Raw genomic sequence first — 20,015 nt, forward strand, 5'->3', positions numbered from 1 at the left:
TCCAATACGTGGGGAAAATTTGCATATTAGCCTTTTATTGTATAGGATGTGAAGCTACTCAGTATTATTTCAAGGTAGATTGTTAAAAGAACAATAAAATAAGCCAGTAATGGTGGTAAAATACATGGTACATCAAACATTACATTTTTTGCAACTATTACACTATGGAGAGTGGCTACAGTGTTTGGACAGGTTCAAGCCTGGGACTAATGAGAGGGCATGATCCTCTCGTGGCAAAGCCATGTGCAAGTCCCAGCAAAATTATAGCTAAAGGCTATAGTAGTTGTAAGCTTGACCTTATGGTTCGAACCTGTGGTCCCACGTGGCTAAGTGATATAGGCTGTGGGAAGTGCAGTAAGTAAACAAAGCTTGAACAGGTGCATGTAATTGAGTAGATTCGAAACCCACAAGAACATTGTAACCATGCCCTTACTTTGCCTCGTGGAATCCTATATAATAAAGAGGTAATATGCAAATTCACCATCACTCTGACACACAAGATGGCCACCCCCATGTGGTCAAAGATGGCCGCCACAAGATGGCCAGCAGGGGAGGGCAGTTGTGGGCGATTAGGCCAGCAGGGGAGAGCAGTTAGGGGCAATCAGGCCTGCAGGGAAGGGCAGTTGGGGGCAATCAGGCCTGCAGGGGAGGGCAGTTGGGGGGAACCAGGCCTGCAGGGAAGGGCAGTTGGGGGCAACCAGGCCAGCAGGGGAAAGAAGTTAGTTGCAACTAGGCCAGCAGGGGAGAGCAGTTAGGGGCAACCAGGCTGGCAAGGGAGGGAAGTTAGGGGTGACCAGGCCAGCAGGGGAGGGCAGTTGGGGGCAACCAGGCCAGCAGGGGAGGGCAGTTAGGGGTGACCAGGCCTGCAGGGGAGGACAGTTAGGGGTGACCAAGCCTGCAGGGGAGGACAGTTGGGGGCAACCAGGCCAGCAGGGGAGGGCAGTTAGGGGCAATCGGGCCGGCAGGGGAGGGCAGTTAGGGGTGGCCAGGCTGGCAAGGGAAGGAAGTTAGGGGTGACCGGGCCAGCAGGGGAGGGCAGTTAGGGGGGACCAGGCTGGCAAGGGAGAGCAGTTAGGGGTGACCAGGCCAGCAGGGGAGGGCAGTTGGGAGCGACCAGGCCTGTAGAGGGGGACAGTTAGGGGTGACCAGGCCAGCAGGGGAGGGCAAGTTAGGGGCAATCGGGCCGGCAGGGGAGCAGTCAGGCATCGATCAGGCTGGCAGGAGTGGTTAGGATGTGATCAGGCTGTCAGGCAGAAGCGGTTAGGGGCAATCAGGCAGGCAGGCAGGCAAGCAGTTGGGAGCCAGCAGTCCTGGATTGTGAGAGGGATGTCTGACTGCCCGTTTAAGCCCAATCTCACTGGGATTGGGCCTAAACGGGCAGTTGGACATCCCTCGAGGGGTTCCAGATTGGAAAGGGTGCAGGCTAGGCTGAGGGACACACACACACACACACACACACACACACACACACACACACACACACACACACACACACACACTCACACACTCACACCCGTACATGAATTTCATGCACCAGGCCTCTAGTCTGACTATAAAATAAAGACTTGGCTTGCAGGCTGTAGCGCTGTCTCTCCATCAGAGAGGGCAGCGCCCCACCTAGCGCCCAGCTTTATTCTCTTGTCTGTCTTTTCTAAATCCTTCACTGTACCCTCTCAGGTTCACCCATGGCCGCGCCAGCTCACCACATTACACTTCTGATAACATTTTTTAAATGTCACATAATTTTCAAAATCCTTTTGAAGTACAGATAAGGAAAAAAGTTGGCTATAAGCCACAGGGTAGAGAGCAGCAATATGATGTAGAGGCAGTTTTGTTGGGACATGATGGTGAAGTAAGAAGGACAAGAAGTGAAGCAAGAGATCAGATGACTTTCTTCTATTCTCCCCACCCTCATTTAGGATCTCCTACGAACCAAAATCCCTGTGGGGAGTAAGCAGGAAATACTAGAAATAAAAGGTAAGTTTGGGGGAATCTAGAGCATAGGGACTTATTCCTTGTTTTTCCAGGAAACAGTAGCTCAAGAGCCAAGCATGTTAGTCCCAAACAACTTAGATTGACCACAGTGCAGTAGAAATGGTGGCAGAAATGGCAGAGAGAGGACCAGAGTCCACACCCTTTCTCCCCATGTCTTTTGAGTGGCAGGACAGACATTCCCAGGTTTTCATAGGACCTTCCGGGGGATACAGAAGGTGGCCGAAGATGAAGAGGCAGCAGTGCCTATGACAGCTGGGATGGGAAGCCTGGTCTATAAGGGACATTGGCCAAATGTCCATGGGCAGTCCCCCTGCACTGGTAATGAGGAGACTTCAGATTGCTCCTACAGCCACCAGGGACAACTGGCCAATGCACAAAGACAGGCTGCGACTGAAGATCTGGAAAGTCCTTATACCTCATCAGCTGTCAGGAGAGAGCAAACAGAAAAGAAAAGGGCCAATTAAGGCTCCCTTCCTCTGAATCTAGTAAATAAAGCACACCCGAATAGACTCGAAGGAGAGAGGAAGAATGAGAACTGGCAGAAACTCTGAAGGAGATAGTTTTAAAACAGAAGAGACTGAAGTACTGTTAATTATTGAGATAATTTTGTTCCCAACACGAAGACTGGAGCCTGAAAAGCAAGAGCAGAATACTTAAAAAAAAAAATTGATTTTTGTATTAAAAAAATTAAACTGTGGTACATCATCCCATGGAATACTCTGCAAATAAATAGAAATCAACTATTGGTACACATAACAACCCAGCTAAACCACCAAGCAATGAGGCTGAGTTGAAAAGACAATCTCAGTAGGACACTTACTGCATGACTTTATTTGTATAACAATCCTGAAATAACTATTAGATAAAGAACAGATCAGTGGTTGCCAGGGGTTAGGATGCAGGGAGAAAGTCAAAAGGGTAGCTCCAGGGAGACTGTAGTAATGGTACAATTAAGGGTCTTGATTGTGGTGGGGGGTATCTAAAGCTACACATATGTTAAAACACATACATGTATAACTGGCTCAACTTAAGCTCAGTGGATTGTGCCAATGCCAGTTTCATGGATTTGAGGTTGCACTAGAATTATGCAAGATGCTGCCACTGAGGAGCCTAGGCAAAATGTGAAAGAGGACCTTTCATTGCAACTTCCTATGCATCTGTATTTCCAAATAAAATTAGGAAAAATGGAGCATCCATTCAGCAACTTTGTTTCAAATTGTTCAGGAAAAGAAGTTGTTTGTATGATAGTTGCAGTTTTGCTTTAAATTCAAATTTAAATTTACAAAGAAGTTCTTTAAAAGTACGGTATTTGGGTTTTAAGCAATCTGATATACATTGTCAGAGATTTTTCTAACCTACCGTATTTTCCAGCGTATAAGACCCCCGACTTTTGAGAAGATTTTCCTGGATTAAAAAGTCGTCTTATACGCTGGAAAGTACGGTATTTTAGGACTAGGGGCCCTGTGCACAAAATTTATGCACGGGTAGGGTCCCTAGGTTTGGCCTTCAATCGGGGCCGATAAGGTTCCCTGCCTCCCCACCTACCTGCCTCCTTTTTCCCTCGCTCCCTCAGTGACCTGCTGACCCCTGGTCGTCAGTGCATGTCATAGAGAGTGATCGAACTCCCGGTCTCCTGGTTGAACTGCTGAGGGGACACTTTGCATATTAGCCTTTTATATATACAGATTATCTATTTTTTAATAATGAACCTTTTCTCCATTCCATTAAAGTGTGGGTCTAGGTATTTCTACTGTTTCTCAACTGCACTTATCTCAGACTCCAGGGCAAAGGGTGACTTGATGGAGATGAGCACCTACCTTGCCATTCACAATCTCTAATCCAATGGCATCCACTTTGGCGCTGCTGATCCCCAGGAGGACGCCGTTCTCTGAGGAGGTACGAAACTCAAGTGTGATGTTCACATCTGAACGCACTTTGTAGCCTTCTTTGACTGAAAAACACAAGGAGAGCCCGAGTTATGGGTGAGTCCTGCCCGGCCTAAAAAGGCTCAGGTTGGAGAGACCTCACCACCCCACAGTAGGCTGGGTCGGCTGTACATTTGGACTCCTGTCTGAGGTTCGGGAGACCTGGCTCTAGTAGCTCTTTCTCTGGATCCAGCTCTACCACCACCAAGTCACCTCTCCCCTGTGAGCCTCAGCTTGCACATCTGTAAGATGAAGTGATGCTTCTAAAGACACACAATCGCGGGGCTAAGCCAGACTCCCATCTAGGCAGGCCCACCCTCTCATCTAGAGCCACGCAGGGAAAAGGCAAAGTGATTTATCATCTATGCAAGAATAGTCCATTTATTTGCCCAATATCTACATACTGGGTATGACATCATTCACTGAGTATATTAGAGTTCACACAATTTTTAAAAATTTTTTAAATTAAAAAAAATTATTGATGAGAGAGAGAGAGAGAGAGAGAGAGAGAGAGATTGATTTGTTATTTCACTTATTTATGCATTCATTGGTTGATTCTTGTATGGGCCCTAACTGGGAATTGAACCTACAAACTTGGTTTATCAGGACAATACTTGAATCAACTTAGCAACCAGGCGAGGGCCCCCACTAGGTTTTTTGTGTTTTGTTTTTTTCTTTTTTAAGTGGAGACTTAATTGAACGATTTTTTTATTCAGGTGAATAAAAAAGCTGAGATAAATTGGGGATATTAGCAATAATAGCAGGCAGTTGTTACCACACCCAGGGCTGAAGGAAAAATGGGAGTAGGTGGTATTACCAGAGCTTGGAAGCACAGAGTGGAGGAGAGAAGTGTACTAGCTTCTCCCCTTCTCCCTCCTGCCCCAATCTTCACCAGAACCTTCCTGGAAGCCGAGGGCAAAGTGGCCAGAGAGGTTAGTTCCCTGTGATAGGAAGGAGAACCGGGAGAAGAGGAGCATGGTTCTGAGTGCAAACGGGAAGCTAACCAGCAAATTAAGTATCTGAAATGAGGAGGCAATGCCAGATACATTATGAGGGCTACTTCTAAGCCTTGAGGAATTGACATTCTAAAGCAATTTAGAGATTTAAAATTCCTCGACTTCTAATTGATATTTTCAACAATCTATCTGGAGTTAATTTCTTCATCAAATCCGACTTGCATTTGGCTGGCTGGTCTAGATATTTTATGCTGCTGACTTTTAATTCAAAGGCCTTTATGAACTTGGACAGTGAGAGCATGTCTTACATAAACGTGGGGAGGCTACAGATGAAAGCAGGGCCACATGTTGCCAGGAGCTGCACTGCCCCTGGGGTGGGAGCCTTTGTCAGGCCATCTGGGTGGCACAGGAAGTGAGAAAGCTGTACATGAGAAGTGGAGAAATCAGAATACGCTGGAACATGTAACTAAATGGTCTTGCTGCAGCCTTGTCCAGGGGGTCCTGCCCTGTCATATAACTCTCAGGTCCCTATCATCTTACAGCGCAAGAGAATCCCAGAGATGTCTTTTGAGATTGTCGATAACACATACCAAGAGCTGCATATCCACTTCCTTCGAAGAAAGTTCCTTCTTGGGCCTCTGCATAGCACTGGGCTACTGCAAATGCAGACACCGGGCTGCCCTTGTCCAGCTGCTTGCCGTTCACTGTCACCTCCCCAATGCAAGCGGGGATGCTGTGGGTGACCTAAACCAAACAACGTGAGAGGGGATGGCAGAGAATATGACAAGGAGGGCAAGGCAACATTTCCCTATAGTTCCACAAAACACATTAAAATGCTATCATTTGATTTTTAAAATGGAATTGCCACAGTACTTCACATGAATGTCTAACTGAAAGCTTAGTTAGACTCTTTAAGCATCTTTGCTAGTAATGCAGCATATGTATTTTCTATTATTTTGGACAAATATCGTGGAAATTAAGAATGTTTTCTAATCTGCAAACACCAAGTCCCTGGACTTGCCCAAAGTTCACTGGATCTAAGTAGCTGTGGAAAGACAAATGTTCATTAACTAAAAGGAGGGCTGGCTGGGCTTCAAGGGGAAGCCCAAACACACAAACTAGGGATGTGGTTTGAAAGGTTTGCATCTTGCAGGCAAACCCCAGGTCCAAAACGAGACAATTTAAACAAAGACATGTTTCTCTAAAAATAAACGCACAAAGATAAAGGTAATGTGGGCCCCATACAGAAAATGCTGCTTACATTTCCAATGTTCCTGGGCCTGTAATCAGAGGGAAGGCCTCCCAGGTACAACTTTCCTTCCACATCCAAGGTGGTGCCATCTCCCACCGTGCTCACCGGGGGGGATTCCTGGCCATCAACCGACAAGAAGCCCTTTCTTTTAAAGTACTCTGTCTTGACCTAGAGCAAAATGAAAACATCCATGATTTTTAAGGATGGGAAAACTTTAACAGATGTTTGTTTGCAACTCTGTTCATTAGAGCTGTAATAACCTGACTGGCATCCTAAAGGATGGCTCAGAGTTTTACACAGCTGGCGTTGCTAAGAGACTGAGCCTGGCAGAAGACGGAAGCAGGCACAGGCAACGCATGTTTTAGAAAAGAAAGTGTGCCAGAGTCCGACTGATAAGAAAACAGGTACCATGATCTCAGGTTTGGGCCATTCACACCATGGGTGGCTTAATTTAGTTCTTGTCAAGTTGAGAACATTTTGGGACCTTTCATTTATTCCACCAATGTTTGCTGAGTGCCTATGAGGGGTCAGGCACTGAGCTAGGTCCTGGGGATATTTCGGGAAGCAGAAAAGGTCCCTGCCTGCAAGGTACTTACATTCTATAGGAGAGATGGCAAGCACAAAGCAAGCTAGAAATCCAAGGGAATAATGTCACTACGAGAGATAGATGGAATAACACTTGGAAGGAGTGACCAGAAGCTTCCTGGGAGCGTACCGTGTGCCATTTGCCATCACTGAGCAGCGCAGGGTGAGAGACCTTTGTCCTTCCTTTCCCAAGGTCAAACATGAAGTGGAGGTGGCCCCCGTGCAGCTGGAGCGTGGCGTAATCCACTTGGTTCTGGTGGGCCATGTAGTAAATCAGCCCACTGGAGGCAAATGTTCGGATACTTAGCTGAACTGAGAGCCTGGAGGAAAAGAAGAGCTCAGCCGCAGAAAAGAAAAAGCTTTCCTCACATTTACTTTCTAAAATAACCTCAAAGAGAGGACCCAGTAATTATTCCAACATTTATATTTAGCATCTCAGGCGAGTATGGTTACTGCATGCCCAAATCTGCCAGGCACTGTTCTAGGAGCTGAGGCAAAGGCAGTGAACAAAGGGAGGTTTCCTTCTCCCATGAAAATAATCCCAGAAATATACCACAGAGCTGAGATGGGTCGTGAGGAGGCCAGTGGTATGTTAAGTAGGCAGGAAGGCAACCCTGAAAGATGGTATTTCAGCTGAGCTCTGAATGACAGACCGGAGCAAGTCCCAGGAACCTCTGCAGGAATCCTCATGAGAGCCACGTGGGAGATGGCACCACACGGTGGAGGTTGGGGGAGGGAGAGGCCATGTCTGGTGATCTCCCACAAAGGCAACGTGGGGTCACTGAAGCAAGCTGGGATAGGAAAGGGGGGCGTGGCTCCATCCTCATGAACAGGGGCTCTGGGAGGCAGTATTCAGGTTTCACTTTAGGTCAGAGGAGGGTTTTAAGAAGAGGAGTGGGCATGGCTTGATTTATATCTTAAAAGAAACCTCAGATGTGAAGAACAAATCTGATGGGGCCAGGGTGACAGCAGGCTCAGGCAGGCAGCTGTTAGAGGCCTGGTGGTGGCTTAGGCCAGGGTGGTGGTCGGGGGAATGCAGAGGAGATGACCTGATACATGAAATGCTCTGGAGGAAGAAGCAATAGGACTTGCAGATGGACTGAATTTGGAGAGTGAGGGAAAGAAAATAACCTCAAGATTTGTGCCTTGGACAACCAGGTGAATGGTGATGATGGCTACAGAAATGGCAGAGACAGGGGGACAGGTTTGGGGAAGATTGTGAATTTCCTTTTGGTGTGTTGAGATTGAGGAGCCTGTCCCAATCCACAGAGATATCAAGTAGCCAGGTGGGTATACAACTCCTGAGTTCTAAGTGAAGGTCAGGGCTAGAGATGTGGGTGTTGGGCAAATTGAAGGTATTTCAAAGCCGCCTTGGAGAATATGTGGAAGGGACCTTGGCTTTCACTGGTGGAAGCTGAGCCAGCAAAGGAGACTGAGCAGTGCGGGCAGGGAGAGAGCAGGAAATCAGGAGTGTGTGGGTCAAGGATGTCGAGTGGCCACGTGTGCATGATGCTGCTGAGGGCCCGGCAGCAGAGGTACAACAGGAGGTGCCATAGCAGCTCTTGGGACAACTCTGGAACTAGGAGCAGAGGAGTGCTTGCTTTGGCAGCACATATAGGAAAATCGGAACATTACAGAGAAGCTTAGCATGGCCTCTGTGCAAAGATGACATGCAAATTCCTGAAGCATTCCATATTAAAAAAAGAAAAAAACAGTAACAGAGGAATGAGGGGAGGCTGACTGGATGGGTAGGGGAGGAAATGAGGGGTGAGGAAAGTCAGCCACATAAAACAACTCCTTCAAGAAATCTTACTGCACAACAGAGCCAGGATACCATTGCACAGTAATGGTATCCTGCAGAGTTTCTATTTTAAAAGTTAAAAACTAATAGAGAGGGTATGGTGAGAGGCATAAACTCTAGGGCCATAGGCCTGGGTTTGAATTCCAGCTCTGCTGTGTGACTCTGAGCAGATGACTTGACTTGCCTGTGCCTCTCACTTTCCTTGTCTATAAAATGAAGATAACAATAATACCTTCCTCATAGGATAGTTCTGAGGACTAAGTTAGGGTATGTGTGTATAATACACTGAGACAGTCTCTGGCACAGTCTTATTCTCACTGATGATGAGAGCGATGTTGATTCTTTGTGTGCTGATGAGAATTATGTATGAAAGAAGGAGAGATGGCTGCTGTTGTCCTCGAGAGGAGAGAGGTGACAGGCTCTGGAGGGCGAGCGAGAGGAGAACGAAGACTGTTCCTCCATGGTCGCAGGGGAAGAGGGGGAGGTGTGGGGACAAAAGCAGTGGATTGCTCTTTTCGGAGGTGGACAGATGAAGTTCTGTCTTCTCAGTGAGGCAAGTCATCAGCTGGGGCAGGAAGTGGGATATATGAGTTTTGAGATAAGAGGAGAAACTATGAAATAATAATAATTAAAAAAAAGCATAATAGAGAAATGTATTGGCTCCCCATATAGCCTGAGGTTCTATGTGTGACCATAGCTTTAATGTTAAAACCAGGTAGGAAGGAGACATACATTTCTGCAGACTTGACCACCAGCTTGGGTTCTGACATGAATTAGGCCAAGAATAAGTGTGGGTTTTACCTGTGGTCAAGGTAGAAGAGATGAGAGTATTAAGGGGGTTTGCAAATGTTCGGATTTGCATATGTGTAATAATGGCATCCAACCTCTCGGAGTAGGGGATAAATTGCACTTCGGGGCTAGAGAAGGGGGTGATGATCATGGGAAAGCATCAGGGCTTAGAGGTTTTGAAGCTGAGGAACTCCTTAGGGGAGCAACAGAGTAGAGATGAGGAAGAGGTCAGTACACAGGATGCTTCAAGTAGAGACTTTGGAGGTGGAATAAATACTTATGAAGTAGGCAAAGGTATGACCATGGGGAGAGTGTGGCTGAGGAGGGAGGAAAAGGGCTCCGACAGACTGGATCCAGAGGACTTGGAAGGCCCGAAGTTGGGTGGCTGTGAATTCGTGGAGAATGACCGCAGGAGTGGTACAAAAAGACACTAAGCTACGGTTTAAAGGTGGTCGGGGCAGGAGTTGATCACAGAGGGCAACAAGAAGAGGAGCAGGATGTGGCAGAGTCTGGAGACATGAACTTCAGATCAGCCAGAGATTCTATGCAGAGAGCAGAGAGGTGGACTTCGAGGTACCTTGGCCAGCCTCGGGCCTCTAGATCTGCGGCATGTGAGCCAGCGTCCCCTGAGAAGATTCTTTGGGGACAGGCAGGTTTGAGGGCGAGATTGAATGTGTCAACCAGTGTGGATGTGGCCCTGGGGAAATTTGAGGGGCACAGTGAGAGTTTGGGTAGACAATTTCATGCGATTAGTGAATCCTTACAGTAGTATGGGGTTGAAAGTCTAGATGATGATAGATCTAGGGGACTTCGGATTCTGGACTGAGAAGTGACTTAGATAGATTCTTCCATGCTTTCCTACATACACACAGAGGCTAAACCAACCATCATCTACAAGAGGTGAAGACAAATTGCAGGAACTTCTCCACACTGTAAGCATCTGACTTGCATGAAGTCTGAGTTCCTACCTCCTTGCCTTCTCATTGTGCCTTTTGGTTGCCAGTTGAGCACTTCATAATAAATACAAGAAGCTGTTTTGGGGAAGGCCCATTGCAAAGAATACCTCCCTATTCATGTAGCAATAGGACGCCTTATAAGAACGTCAGAACAAGGCCTACCTCTTATTATTATTTCATAGTAGCCCTTTTCCTACCTCTTTCTGACAGCCAACTGATTGAAAGGCAGCACGAAATGGCTGCTTTGTGCGAGTCCAAACTGGTGAGCATTGGGGACATACTCTGGGGTTCCGTCCATGGCACACTGTTGCTGTAAGAGACACACAAGACTCTCAGCCACACACCTCCAGGACCCCCACTAATATGTGCACAGTTTTTCATGAAGTAAACATCTCAGAAGCAATGGTATCAGAACACCAACAACCACAAATACATGTTTTCACTGATTTAATCTTGGTTTTTAAAGAATTTACTGGCCAGCCCTCTGTCTACAAAGGCAATTGGAGTGTCTGTCTTTCCACTCAATCCCACTCAAGTGGTGAGGCCTTGCTGCTGCCCACCTTCCTCCAGCTCGGAAGGGCCTGGAGATATCATTCCTGCAGGAGCAGCTGCAGCACAGGCCTGGGACACCACAAGTGCCCACAGGTGACAACAGGGCCTCTGAGTTTGACGTCTCTAATTCCCCATGGTCAGGAGAAGGTGAAGCCAAGAGGAGTCCGGCTGGAAGGAGCTCCTAGACCCCCAGGGCAGAATGTGAGGAGCCAGAGAAGGTGCCTGGGCACCTGTGCCCCACAGTGCCCTCCACACACTGACCCCAAACCAGTGAGGCCTCGGACTCAGTTTCCCAGCTTGGGGTGGGCCGATGCTACCAGAGAACTGTCCTGGACGCAAAGACTGGGCCTGGGAAGGAACTGCTTTTCCCGAGACTGTGCCAGCATCTAAGTAATTAGAGTGCGTGCTTTCAACCAAGGAAACTGAGAAATCACAAAAGGGAAGAGAAACTGAAAACTAGTAATGCCTGTTGTTAAAAATATTTGCTCAAAACTGGCTTTTCCTACATTAATCAAATCCTTTTTTTAAAGCAACTGATATGTACAATGGCTTGCATTAAGTACTTACTTTCATATTTCTAACTAAATCCAAAGTGATCATGAATCCTTCCAGAAACTCTGTAAAAAGCTTGTGGTTTGGCAGCCAAATGCGAGTGCCTGAGTCCTATACTCAATCCGTAAAGGCTGCACTATGTCACCTGTGAGTTTGCTGAGGACCATACCCCTCCCTGCCCCTGCACTGATTTCATCACAGGGATGACTCCTATAACTGTCCAGACTCCTTTGAAAAGTGGCTTCCAGCTGGCTCTACCAATGGAGGGCCATGCTGGGAGGTTGGAGGGCAGGTAAATGGAAGAAGCTGAGCGCTTCCCCCACCCTTCTGGCTCCCGTTAGCCTCCCTGGCAGGGCCCGTCTTCTCTGTGCTTCGGTACCCAGCAGAAGGCTGGCTCCCTCAGCAGTCCTGCCCCCAGACTGGTGGTACCACCTCCTCCCTTTCCATCACTGCTCTAGTGGGCTCATTCAGCTTCTTCTACTCTGAAACGAGGCCCCCATTTTGATTTCCTCTGGGCTGCGCCTGATACCATGAAAGAAAGCCCTTCTTACTGGACGTGGTAGAGGATGAGGTTCTGGCAGGAGCTCGCTGTCCTCTTCCTGAAGAGCCAGCCTAGGCCTTTCTGAAAGCAAGCAAGTGTCCAAGTCCACGTGTTCAAAGCCGACCGCACCAGTGAAATCCAAAGGTCTAGAAACAAAGTGTTTTCAAAATGAATCAAAAGATTGCAAGCTAACACATGAACCAATGTCATCTGCTTATTGAACAAATAAAATCCATTAAAAAAACATTGATATAACCAAATTGACCATCTTTCACAATGACTAGAAGTCCAGATATCCTTATATATTCTCTTGTTTGATGTACCTCCTCCCTGCATTGTTGCCCACCTGGCCATTCCTGAGCATCCTTCAAGAATTGGAATGTGGTCACCTCTTCCTGCAGCATTGGCTGGGCTGCCTCAGGGCCAGATTCTGCCTCTGGCTCTCACAGCACTGCACAGTGGTTTCAAACACTGATTCTTTCTTAACAGGTTTCCCTTTGCCAGAAAGTCATGAACTACACTTGTATGAAGTCTCTTACCCTGAAGCCTTTCAATGTATCTGCTGTCCACACATACCCTATTGGCACATGCCAAGGACACAGCCATGTACAGCACAGAAACGTTTCTGCCCTACCACGTTCCCAGCCTCATGGCTTTCAGGAACATAAAGATGCTTAATCAATTAGTTACTAAGCAAACAATTGGGTAAATAAATATTTAGTGTACAAATAACTAAACCTACAGTCTGACATTATACTTGTTTTGAAATCCAAAGCAATGTTTAATTGCAAATTTCAAAGACTCCTAAGGGATTCTCTCACAAAGAAGGACACTGAGACCATGAAGGTTCTTAGTCCTTGCTCAAGGTCACAAGGCAAGTCAAGAGGGGAACTCCAGACTCCAATGCTCAGTGCACATTTACTTTCTCCTGTGCAGACTCTGGTCTTCCCAGGTCCAAGCCTGGCTTTCGTCCCACCAGCACGCTGACCACAGACACAGGGTGAGTGGGGAAGAACGAAATGCCCATGGGCACATGTTAATTCTCCTCTGCAGCATGAGCTCCACACAGGGGATGGTAACTTCCAGTTCCTAATGAGGCAGTTATTGTTTTGGGAGGAGCCATTAATAATCTGAAGCTGCAAGTAGCACAGTTGTAAAGGCTCCTTTAAATCAGTGACCTCCAGACAAAAAGAAACTACCATCACAAAATCTCTAGTCTCTTAAATACATGCCAACAACATATTTGACCTCTGCTGTTTATTGATAGTCTGTGGAACTAATGTTTGATGATTTTTTTTTTAATTTGTGATGACCAGATTTATCCATTATTTTAAATCCATTTAGGAGACTTTCATGATAGAACAATGGGGTTCACTTCAGGCACTTGTAGAATTTTAGGCAATCTCAAACAGAAAAATTAGATGGCAGGTTAGTGTCAATATTGAGTATTAAAGAATCTGGAAGTCACAAACATGCTGAGAGTAGTTATACTTACTCCATGTTAAAGATGAGGTTTCTGATACAGCCATGGAATGACCTTCTCATCTGGACCATCGCTGCCCCCTCACCCTCTGGAACTCCCCCTATGTACAGGTTGGACACATTTATTGTCATGCTTTCTGCCAATGGGCCCAAGTTCATTTCTACAGGCTTTGTCTCATCCAGTTGGACAGTGATAATTCTAAAAGATTGAAGGAGAAAATAAAAGAAATATAATACATAATTCCACAAGTATGTATTAAATAATAAAAGTTCCCTGAAAATAAAATTTAACATGACATTATGTGTGAATAAAAATGTGAATTGAAAGTTAAAACCTACAATTGAACATTCTCCAAAAATGAATGGAATGTTATTAGATACTAGAGGCCCAGTGCACGAAATTCGGTCTCCTCAGTCCAGCCTGCACCCTCTCCAATCTTGGACCCCTTGGGGGATGTCCGACTGCCCCAGGGATCAGGCTTAAACTGGCAGTCAGACATCTCTCTCACAATCCAGGACCACTGGCTCCTAACTGCTCACCTGCCTGCCTGCCTGATCGCCCCTAACTGACCCCCTGCCAGCCTGATCACCCCTAACTGACCCCCTGCCAGCCTGGTTACCCTTAACTGCCCCCCCCCCCCTGGCCTGGTCACCCCTAACTGCCCTCCCCACTGGCCTGATTGCCCCTTAGTGCCCCCCGCTGCTGGCCTGGTCGCCCCATGCAGCCTGCTGGTCAGTCGTTTGGTCGTCCCTCACTAACCCCCCTGCCAGGCTGGTCACCCCACGCAGCCTGCTGTTGAGTCGTTTGGTCATCCCTCGCTAACCCCCCTGCCAGCCTTGTTGCCCCACGCAGCCTGCTGTTCGGTTGTTACTGTGAGGGCATCGTGACCAATTTGCATATTACCCTTTTATTAGTATAGATTATTAAATTCAATTGCTTTTTGGAGGGTTTTTTTTTTTTTTTTTACTTCTTTACCTGTAATAAAATGTCCAGTATGCTTTTAAAACATTTGATCTATAGTTTTGAAGGGAAATATACAGGAATGTTGATGTTACACATTTTACTTATTCTTTACATTTTACCCTGTATTATTCAGTATTGATATAGTGCTATTTACTAATACTATTTGTCACAGAATTATTCCAATGTAAAGATAATTTATACTGGGCCTCAGAAAATGGCAGAGTTAAGGTTCAATTATGAAAATTCTGCAACTATGAAAAAGCATATAAAATAATTCCAAAGGAGGGATTCTAGCCAGGTTCTAGAATTATTTTGAATTATCTAGAACTATAAAAACTGTGACTCTGTGAGAAACTGAGTGCTAATGATGTCACAGTAATCACCCCAATCACTCATACAAAGAGGCATAACAAGATTCCTACTGTGGAGCCTTCGTGAGGTCACCATGCCCTAGTTACACAAATACCTCCCGCTCCGTATCAAGGAGACAGAGTGCTCTTGTCCATCGCTGTATGTGCCCGTGGGAGCGTGCAGGAGAGCTCTTCTCAGGCTGGTCCCATCCCCAGGATTAACATGCACTTCAATGTGGCCTTCAATCAGCATGATGGAGAAGAAGGTCTGGAAAGATTTCATAGAGAATTCCACACAAAAAACATGACTATATGATTTTAAAAACTGTCATCTTATAAAGGTAATGTGGGAATATTAGCATCAAGTAAGCAATTTCTTAAAAATATCACCATCTAAAACAACCATTTTACATTTTCTATGTTACTTTCTACTCTCTACTCTTATATTTTATATTCTGTATTATGTTATTATCACACACCATATTAAAGGTTTGCATTTCCACATCATCTTCATACTTACTATTTATTGCCACATTATGTACCAACAAATAGATATATTGTAAGTCATTAATCTATTTCTCCTTTTCCCCAGTGTTATTGATTGAGATATAATTCACATATAACACTGTATTAGTTTAAGATGTACAACATAATGATTTGACATATGTATATGTTGCAAAATGATTACAATTAAATTTAGTTAACATACATGTCTTGGCTATTATGAAGAATGCTGCAATGAACATGGGGGTGCAGATATCTTTTCCAGATAGTGGTTTCACTTCCCTCCAATATATACCCAGATATACCCAGATGTATAACTGGGTCACACTGTAGTTCTATTTTTAACTTTTTGATAAAACTCTATAGTGTTTTCCATAGTGACTGTACCTATTTACATTTCCATCAAGAATGCAATAGGGTTACCTTTTCTCCAGAGCTTTGGTAACATTTGTTATTTCTTGTCTTTCGGATAATGGCCACTCTAACAGATGTGAGGTGCTATCTCATTGTGGTATCTATTCCTTCTACTGTTAAAAATTTAGGTCGTTTGCCCTGGCCAGTGTGGCTCAGTGGTTGGAACGTGGGCCCAAGCACCAAGGGTCAAGGATTCAATTCCCAGTCAAGGGCACATACATGGGTGGGTTCAGGTTCAATCTGGGGCTTATGCAGGAGGCAACCAATCAGTATGTCTTTCTTACATCAATGTTTCTCTCTCTCTCTCCATCCCTTCCTCCCTCCCACTTTCTCTAAAATTCAATGCCAAAAATATCCTTGGTGAGGAGTAACAACAATAATACTTTATATATAATTTTTAACGATCATACATAATGAACATTTAACTTTTTTTCCTGTGAAATTGTTTCTAATATTTGTAAAAGTGGGATTAAAGAGTTGAAGGTTTTGAAAATGTTTAAAGCTCTTCAAACTTTCGGTGCCAGATTGAAAAGAGGTCCGTCCACCAGCAGAACTGCTAGCATTGGGTGACAGCATTCCTTTTTGCTGACTTAGTAGCAAACTTTGATTTGCAAGTGGTCTTGTTAAGGCTGGTGGAGGCAAACAGACTGATGGTTCCTCAAAAAAGTTAACCATACAATTATCACATGGCCCAGCAGTTCCATTTCTAGATATGTTCCCAAAATAAATGAAAACAAGTACTCAAACATTTTTGCATGTGAATATTCATAGCAGCATTATTCATAATAGCCAAAAGGTAGCAACAACCCCAAATGTTCAGCAATGAACTAATTATGCTATGTACATACAGTAGTATGTTAGTCATGAAAAATACTGATTCATGCTATAATGAACCTTAAAAACATGCCAAGTAAAAGACATTGAAGATCACATGTTGTATGAGTCTTTCTATATAAAATATACAGAAAGACACTAAAAATCACATGTTGTATGAGTCCTTTTATATGAAATATATAGACTAGATAAATTAATTCACAGATATAGAAAGAAGATCGGTGGTTCCCAGGGCAGGGAGAGGGGGAAGTGGGAAGTAACTGCTTAATGTCATAGGCTATTATTTTGAGTGCTAAAAATGTTTTGGAACTAGAGGAGGTGGCCTCACAACATTGTGAGAGCTCTAAATGTCACTAAATTGTTCACTTTAAAATAGTTACTTTTATGTTACGTGAATTTCACCTGAAATGAAAAAGAAAAAAGTTGGTGGAGCCCAGAAACCAATCTGGCATTGTTAGCCCTTCATCAAGTGGCTTGTGAGGTGTTTCAGCCCTAGTGTGACACATGTATAATAGCTGTGTGAGCTCAGGCAGGTTAACCAGGCTCTCTGAACCCACTTCTTCCTCAGCAAAATACAGGAGCAGCATTCACTCTGCAGAGTGGTTGTGATAACTGCACAGCAGTGTCTGTTAAGCGTCGTCCAGAGTAGAGGACAGCACTCTGTAAGCTGTAGCTGCATGGCCTCTACTTCATTAAGGGGGAGGGCGGTAATGGGGGAATAAGGACACATATGTAACACCTTAATCAATAAAGAAATAAAAAAAATATGATACATTAGCATTTGTGAAGGTTCTTCAGATGATGTGGTCCACGCAAGTTTGCACAGAGGAAAGGGTAAATGTTACCTATGCTACTGAAATGAAACATTAATATGGAAAACCAACTTTTTTCTCTCTTCTCCTATGCTGATCCACTGCTTATAACAGGCCACATTTCTCTTTCTGCTCCTTTCAATCCTACAATAATAGGTAAACAAAATCCCACTCGTGGAACAGTATTCTAAATAACTTTACAGAATTTCAGGACTTGCTATTTTAGACTTAGGATGAAGAGTAACAACCATAACATGTAGAAGAGAATTCAGTATACACTATCTGAATAAGTTTTAAAAGAATTAGAGGTAGACAGCAAGTATCTTTCTTCTCAGTAGCCAAAAAAAAGGAACATGGATTATGCAATACAAAGAAATCACAGATTCATAAGGGAAAGATATTCAGCAATAGTCACTTTTGCTTATTAAAAATTCATGTTCATAAACAATAACTGTTTACGACCAAGTCATTTCCATCCAGTTGTTCCCTAAGTCATTTCCCTGAGCTCATGGCTCAATGGCGTTTGAACTACTCACCCCATGGACCTGCCGATTCTCCCCACGCTTGCCCAGGGCAGCCAGGATGATGCCACTGCTGCTTGTGGTGGCAAATGTTGCCAACAATTCTGATTCTGGTGACAGAGGCTTGGGTGGCAACTCAATGTAGCCGCCTTTCAAGAAGCTAACACTCCGGATAGGCTGGTCACAAAGGAGAGGAAACAGCAGCGTCAGGTCCATCACACACTGACCCTCCCATGGTGGAGGCCACTGCGGACTTGCCCCACCTCTTTCCTGTTCACCCCACTGCTTTAGATTTTATTACTTCATTGTGTTATGAACCCAGTGGGCATTTATAGAAACTCGTTCCAATATTAATAAACTGCTTCCCACCTCAAGGATACAGCCTTTTCTCACTCCATAGGAATTTCTGAGTAAGTCAAAGGTCGATCTGGATATTTCCAGGTTTTTTATACAGCCCACGTAGCTTTTGCTGGTGACACCTCTCCTGTAGGGAAGGACATATGAACATTATCATTCCGTTTATGAAAGAAGGGATGAAAATGGATCTACAAATAAGGAAGATCTATTTCCAAGTGTCCTTCTGCAGAAGTGTTTGGCCTCCCTCTAAGAGAGATATTGATGGTAAGAACTGCAGGTCTCAAACAAATGCTCTCTTTAGGACTAAAGACAGGGAAATAATTTGTATGTTTGACTATTTCGATAGCTACCTGGATAATATGTTTACATTTCAAGGGAAACTTAGTCATTACAATTTAAACATATTAAAACACAGGCCAATAATAAGAAAGACAGAGCACTGTCATGAGGAAATCATAGCGCAGAGATTTTAATGCAGTCTCCATGTACACAGAACATTTGCTCCATGGGGGCAAGTGCAGGATATGTGATTTCTTAGTATCACAGGCTAGAGAAGTCATTGGCTGTTGTCCATACTGCATATTTATGAACTTTGTTCTGAAGGAAATAATGTTATTTGGTGAAGTCTGGGATTATTCACAACCCTATTGTAGACTCCAAGTCAATATCATATTTTTCCTAACAGAAGCTGCCACACTGCTGTGATGAGTGGGGTGAGGCTGTACTGTGGTCAGGCTCTCATTTCTAAAACAGAGAGACTACTGAAGAGCTCCAAGTTACCATCATAAATATCAGCTAGTAACATGGTTTCCTGTTAGAGTCACAGCTCATTTTTCATTCTCTCCGTATTGAGCAATGAGCTGTGAATCACAACAATGGTATGATTTAGGGCAAATCTCAACTTTTCTGGATCTCAGCCTCTTCCATTGTAGATAAGGGGCTGACCTTGCTACCAAGTCCCTTCTAGCGTGAGTCTGTGATTGGGGATCTCTTCCTAGAAAGGGGGTTCTGACCTTTTCTCCAATGTCTATACTCGCTGTTATTTAGGCAAAGCACAGACGAACTATGACACAGCTGGTTGCTACACCCCGAGCACACCGTGCACACCATGTCAGGGAGTGATATCTGGAATCAGATTAGGAGACAGACTTCCAGCCCTGGCTCTGTCTTGGTGGAGGGGTAAGACCTGGGGCACGTGACCAATTCCCAGAAATTTAGGTATATTCATTTCTAAGACTGGGAGGGGGTGTGTGACTGCCATTGTAAACTATGTTCCTTGAAACTTTCAGAAACTCTGGCAAAAAGAAGGGGCTAGTGCAATGGTCGGCAAACCACGGCTTGCGAGCCACATGTGGCTCTTTGGCCCCTTGAGTGTGGCTCTTCCACAAAATACCACGTGTGGGCGTGCATGTACAGTGCGATTGAAACTTCGTGGCCCATGCGCAGAAGTCGGTTTTTGGCCTGGGCGAGTCTATTTTGAAGAAGTGGCGTTAGAACACTCAAGGGGCCAAAGAGCCACATGTGGCTCACGAGCCGCGGTTTGTCGACCACTGGGCTAGTGGAAAAGTGGATTCTTCACTCCTCAACCCTTATACACATATTGGGATTGTGTATAAGAACTTGGCTTCAAGGTGGGACAGTGCTATAAACACACCTTTGAAAACCACTGGGCTGGGTGACTCAGTTTGGACATTTGATGATCCCACTCCCTGGAAGCTATCTTGTGTTGACAGTAGGTCTTCAAAAAAAGTTAGAGCTTAATTTTCCAATCAAAAATTATAAAACTGAAGACAATAAGCCACACAAAGTTTATATAAAGTATTAAAGTCACAAAGTTAAGCATAAATCAGTGTTATAAAAGGATTTCATTGCC

General features: G+C 44.8%; 1 protein-coding gene and 1 non-coding gene across 2 annotated transcripts in view; one reads left to right on the forward strand and one right to left on the reverse strand.

The window, feature by feature from the left end:
• LAMA1 (laminin subunit alpha 1) overlaps positions 1 to 20,015 on the reverse strand; it is a 143,066-nt gene that overhangs the window by 1,922 nt on the left and 121,129 nt on the right. Inside the window, exons 52-61 of the mRNA XM_054723880.1 lie at positions 18,155 to 18,269; positions 17,801 to 17,962; positions 14,817 to 14,968; positions 13,400 to 13,585; positions 11,915 to 12,050; positions 10,457 to 10,569; positions 6,844 to 7,033; positions 6,138 to 6,296; positions 5,467 to 5,620; positions 3,813 to 3,946 (exon numbers count right to left, since the gene is read on the reverse strand). Coding sequence (XP_054579855.1) covers positions 3,813 to 3,946; positions 5,467 to 5,620; positions 6,138 to 6,296; positions 6,844 to 7,033; positions 10,457 to 10,569; positions 11,915 to 12,050; positions 13,400 to 13,585; positions 14,817 to 14,968; positions 17,801 to 17,962; positions 18,155 to 18,269 — 1,501 coding nt within the window. The remainder of the gene's footprint in view (positions 1 to 3,812; positions 3,947 to 5,466; positions 5,621 to 6,137; positions 6,297 to 6,843; positions 7,034 to 10,456; positions 10,570 to 11,914; positions 12,051 to 13,399; positions 13,586 to 14,816; positions 14,969 to 17,800; positions 17,963 to 18,154; positions 18,270 to 20,015) is intronic.
• On the forward strand, positions 8,307 to 8,413 carry LOC114230057 (U6 spliceosomal RNA). Its single transcript, XR_003615914.2, has one exon. It is a non-coding gene; the product is annotated as a U6 spliceosomal RNA (small nuclear RNA).

This window comes from Eptesicus fuscus, chromosome 12, assembly GCF_027574615.1.
Source record: "Eptesicus fuscus isolate TK198812 chromosome 12, DD_ASM_mEF_20220401, whole genome shotgun sequence".
Taxonomy (NCBI): Eukaryota; Metazoa; Chordata; class Mammalia; order Chiroptera; family Vespertilionidae; genus Eptesicus; species Eptesicus fuscus.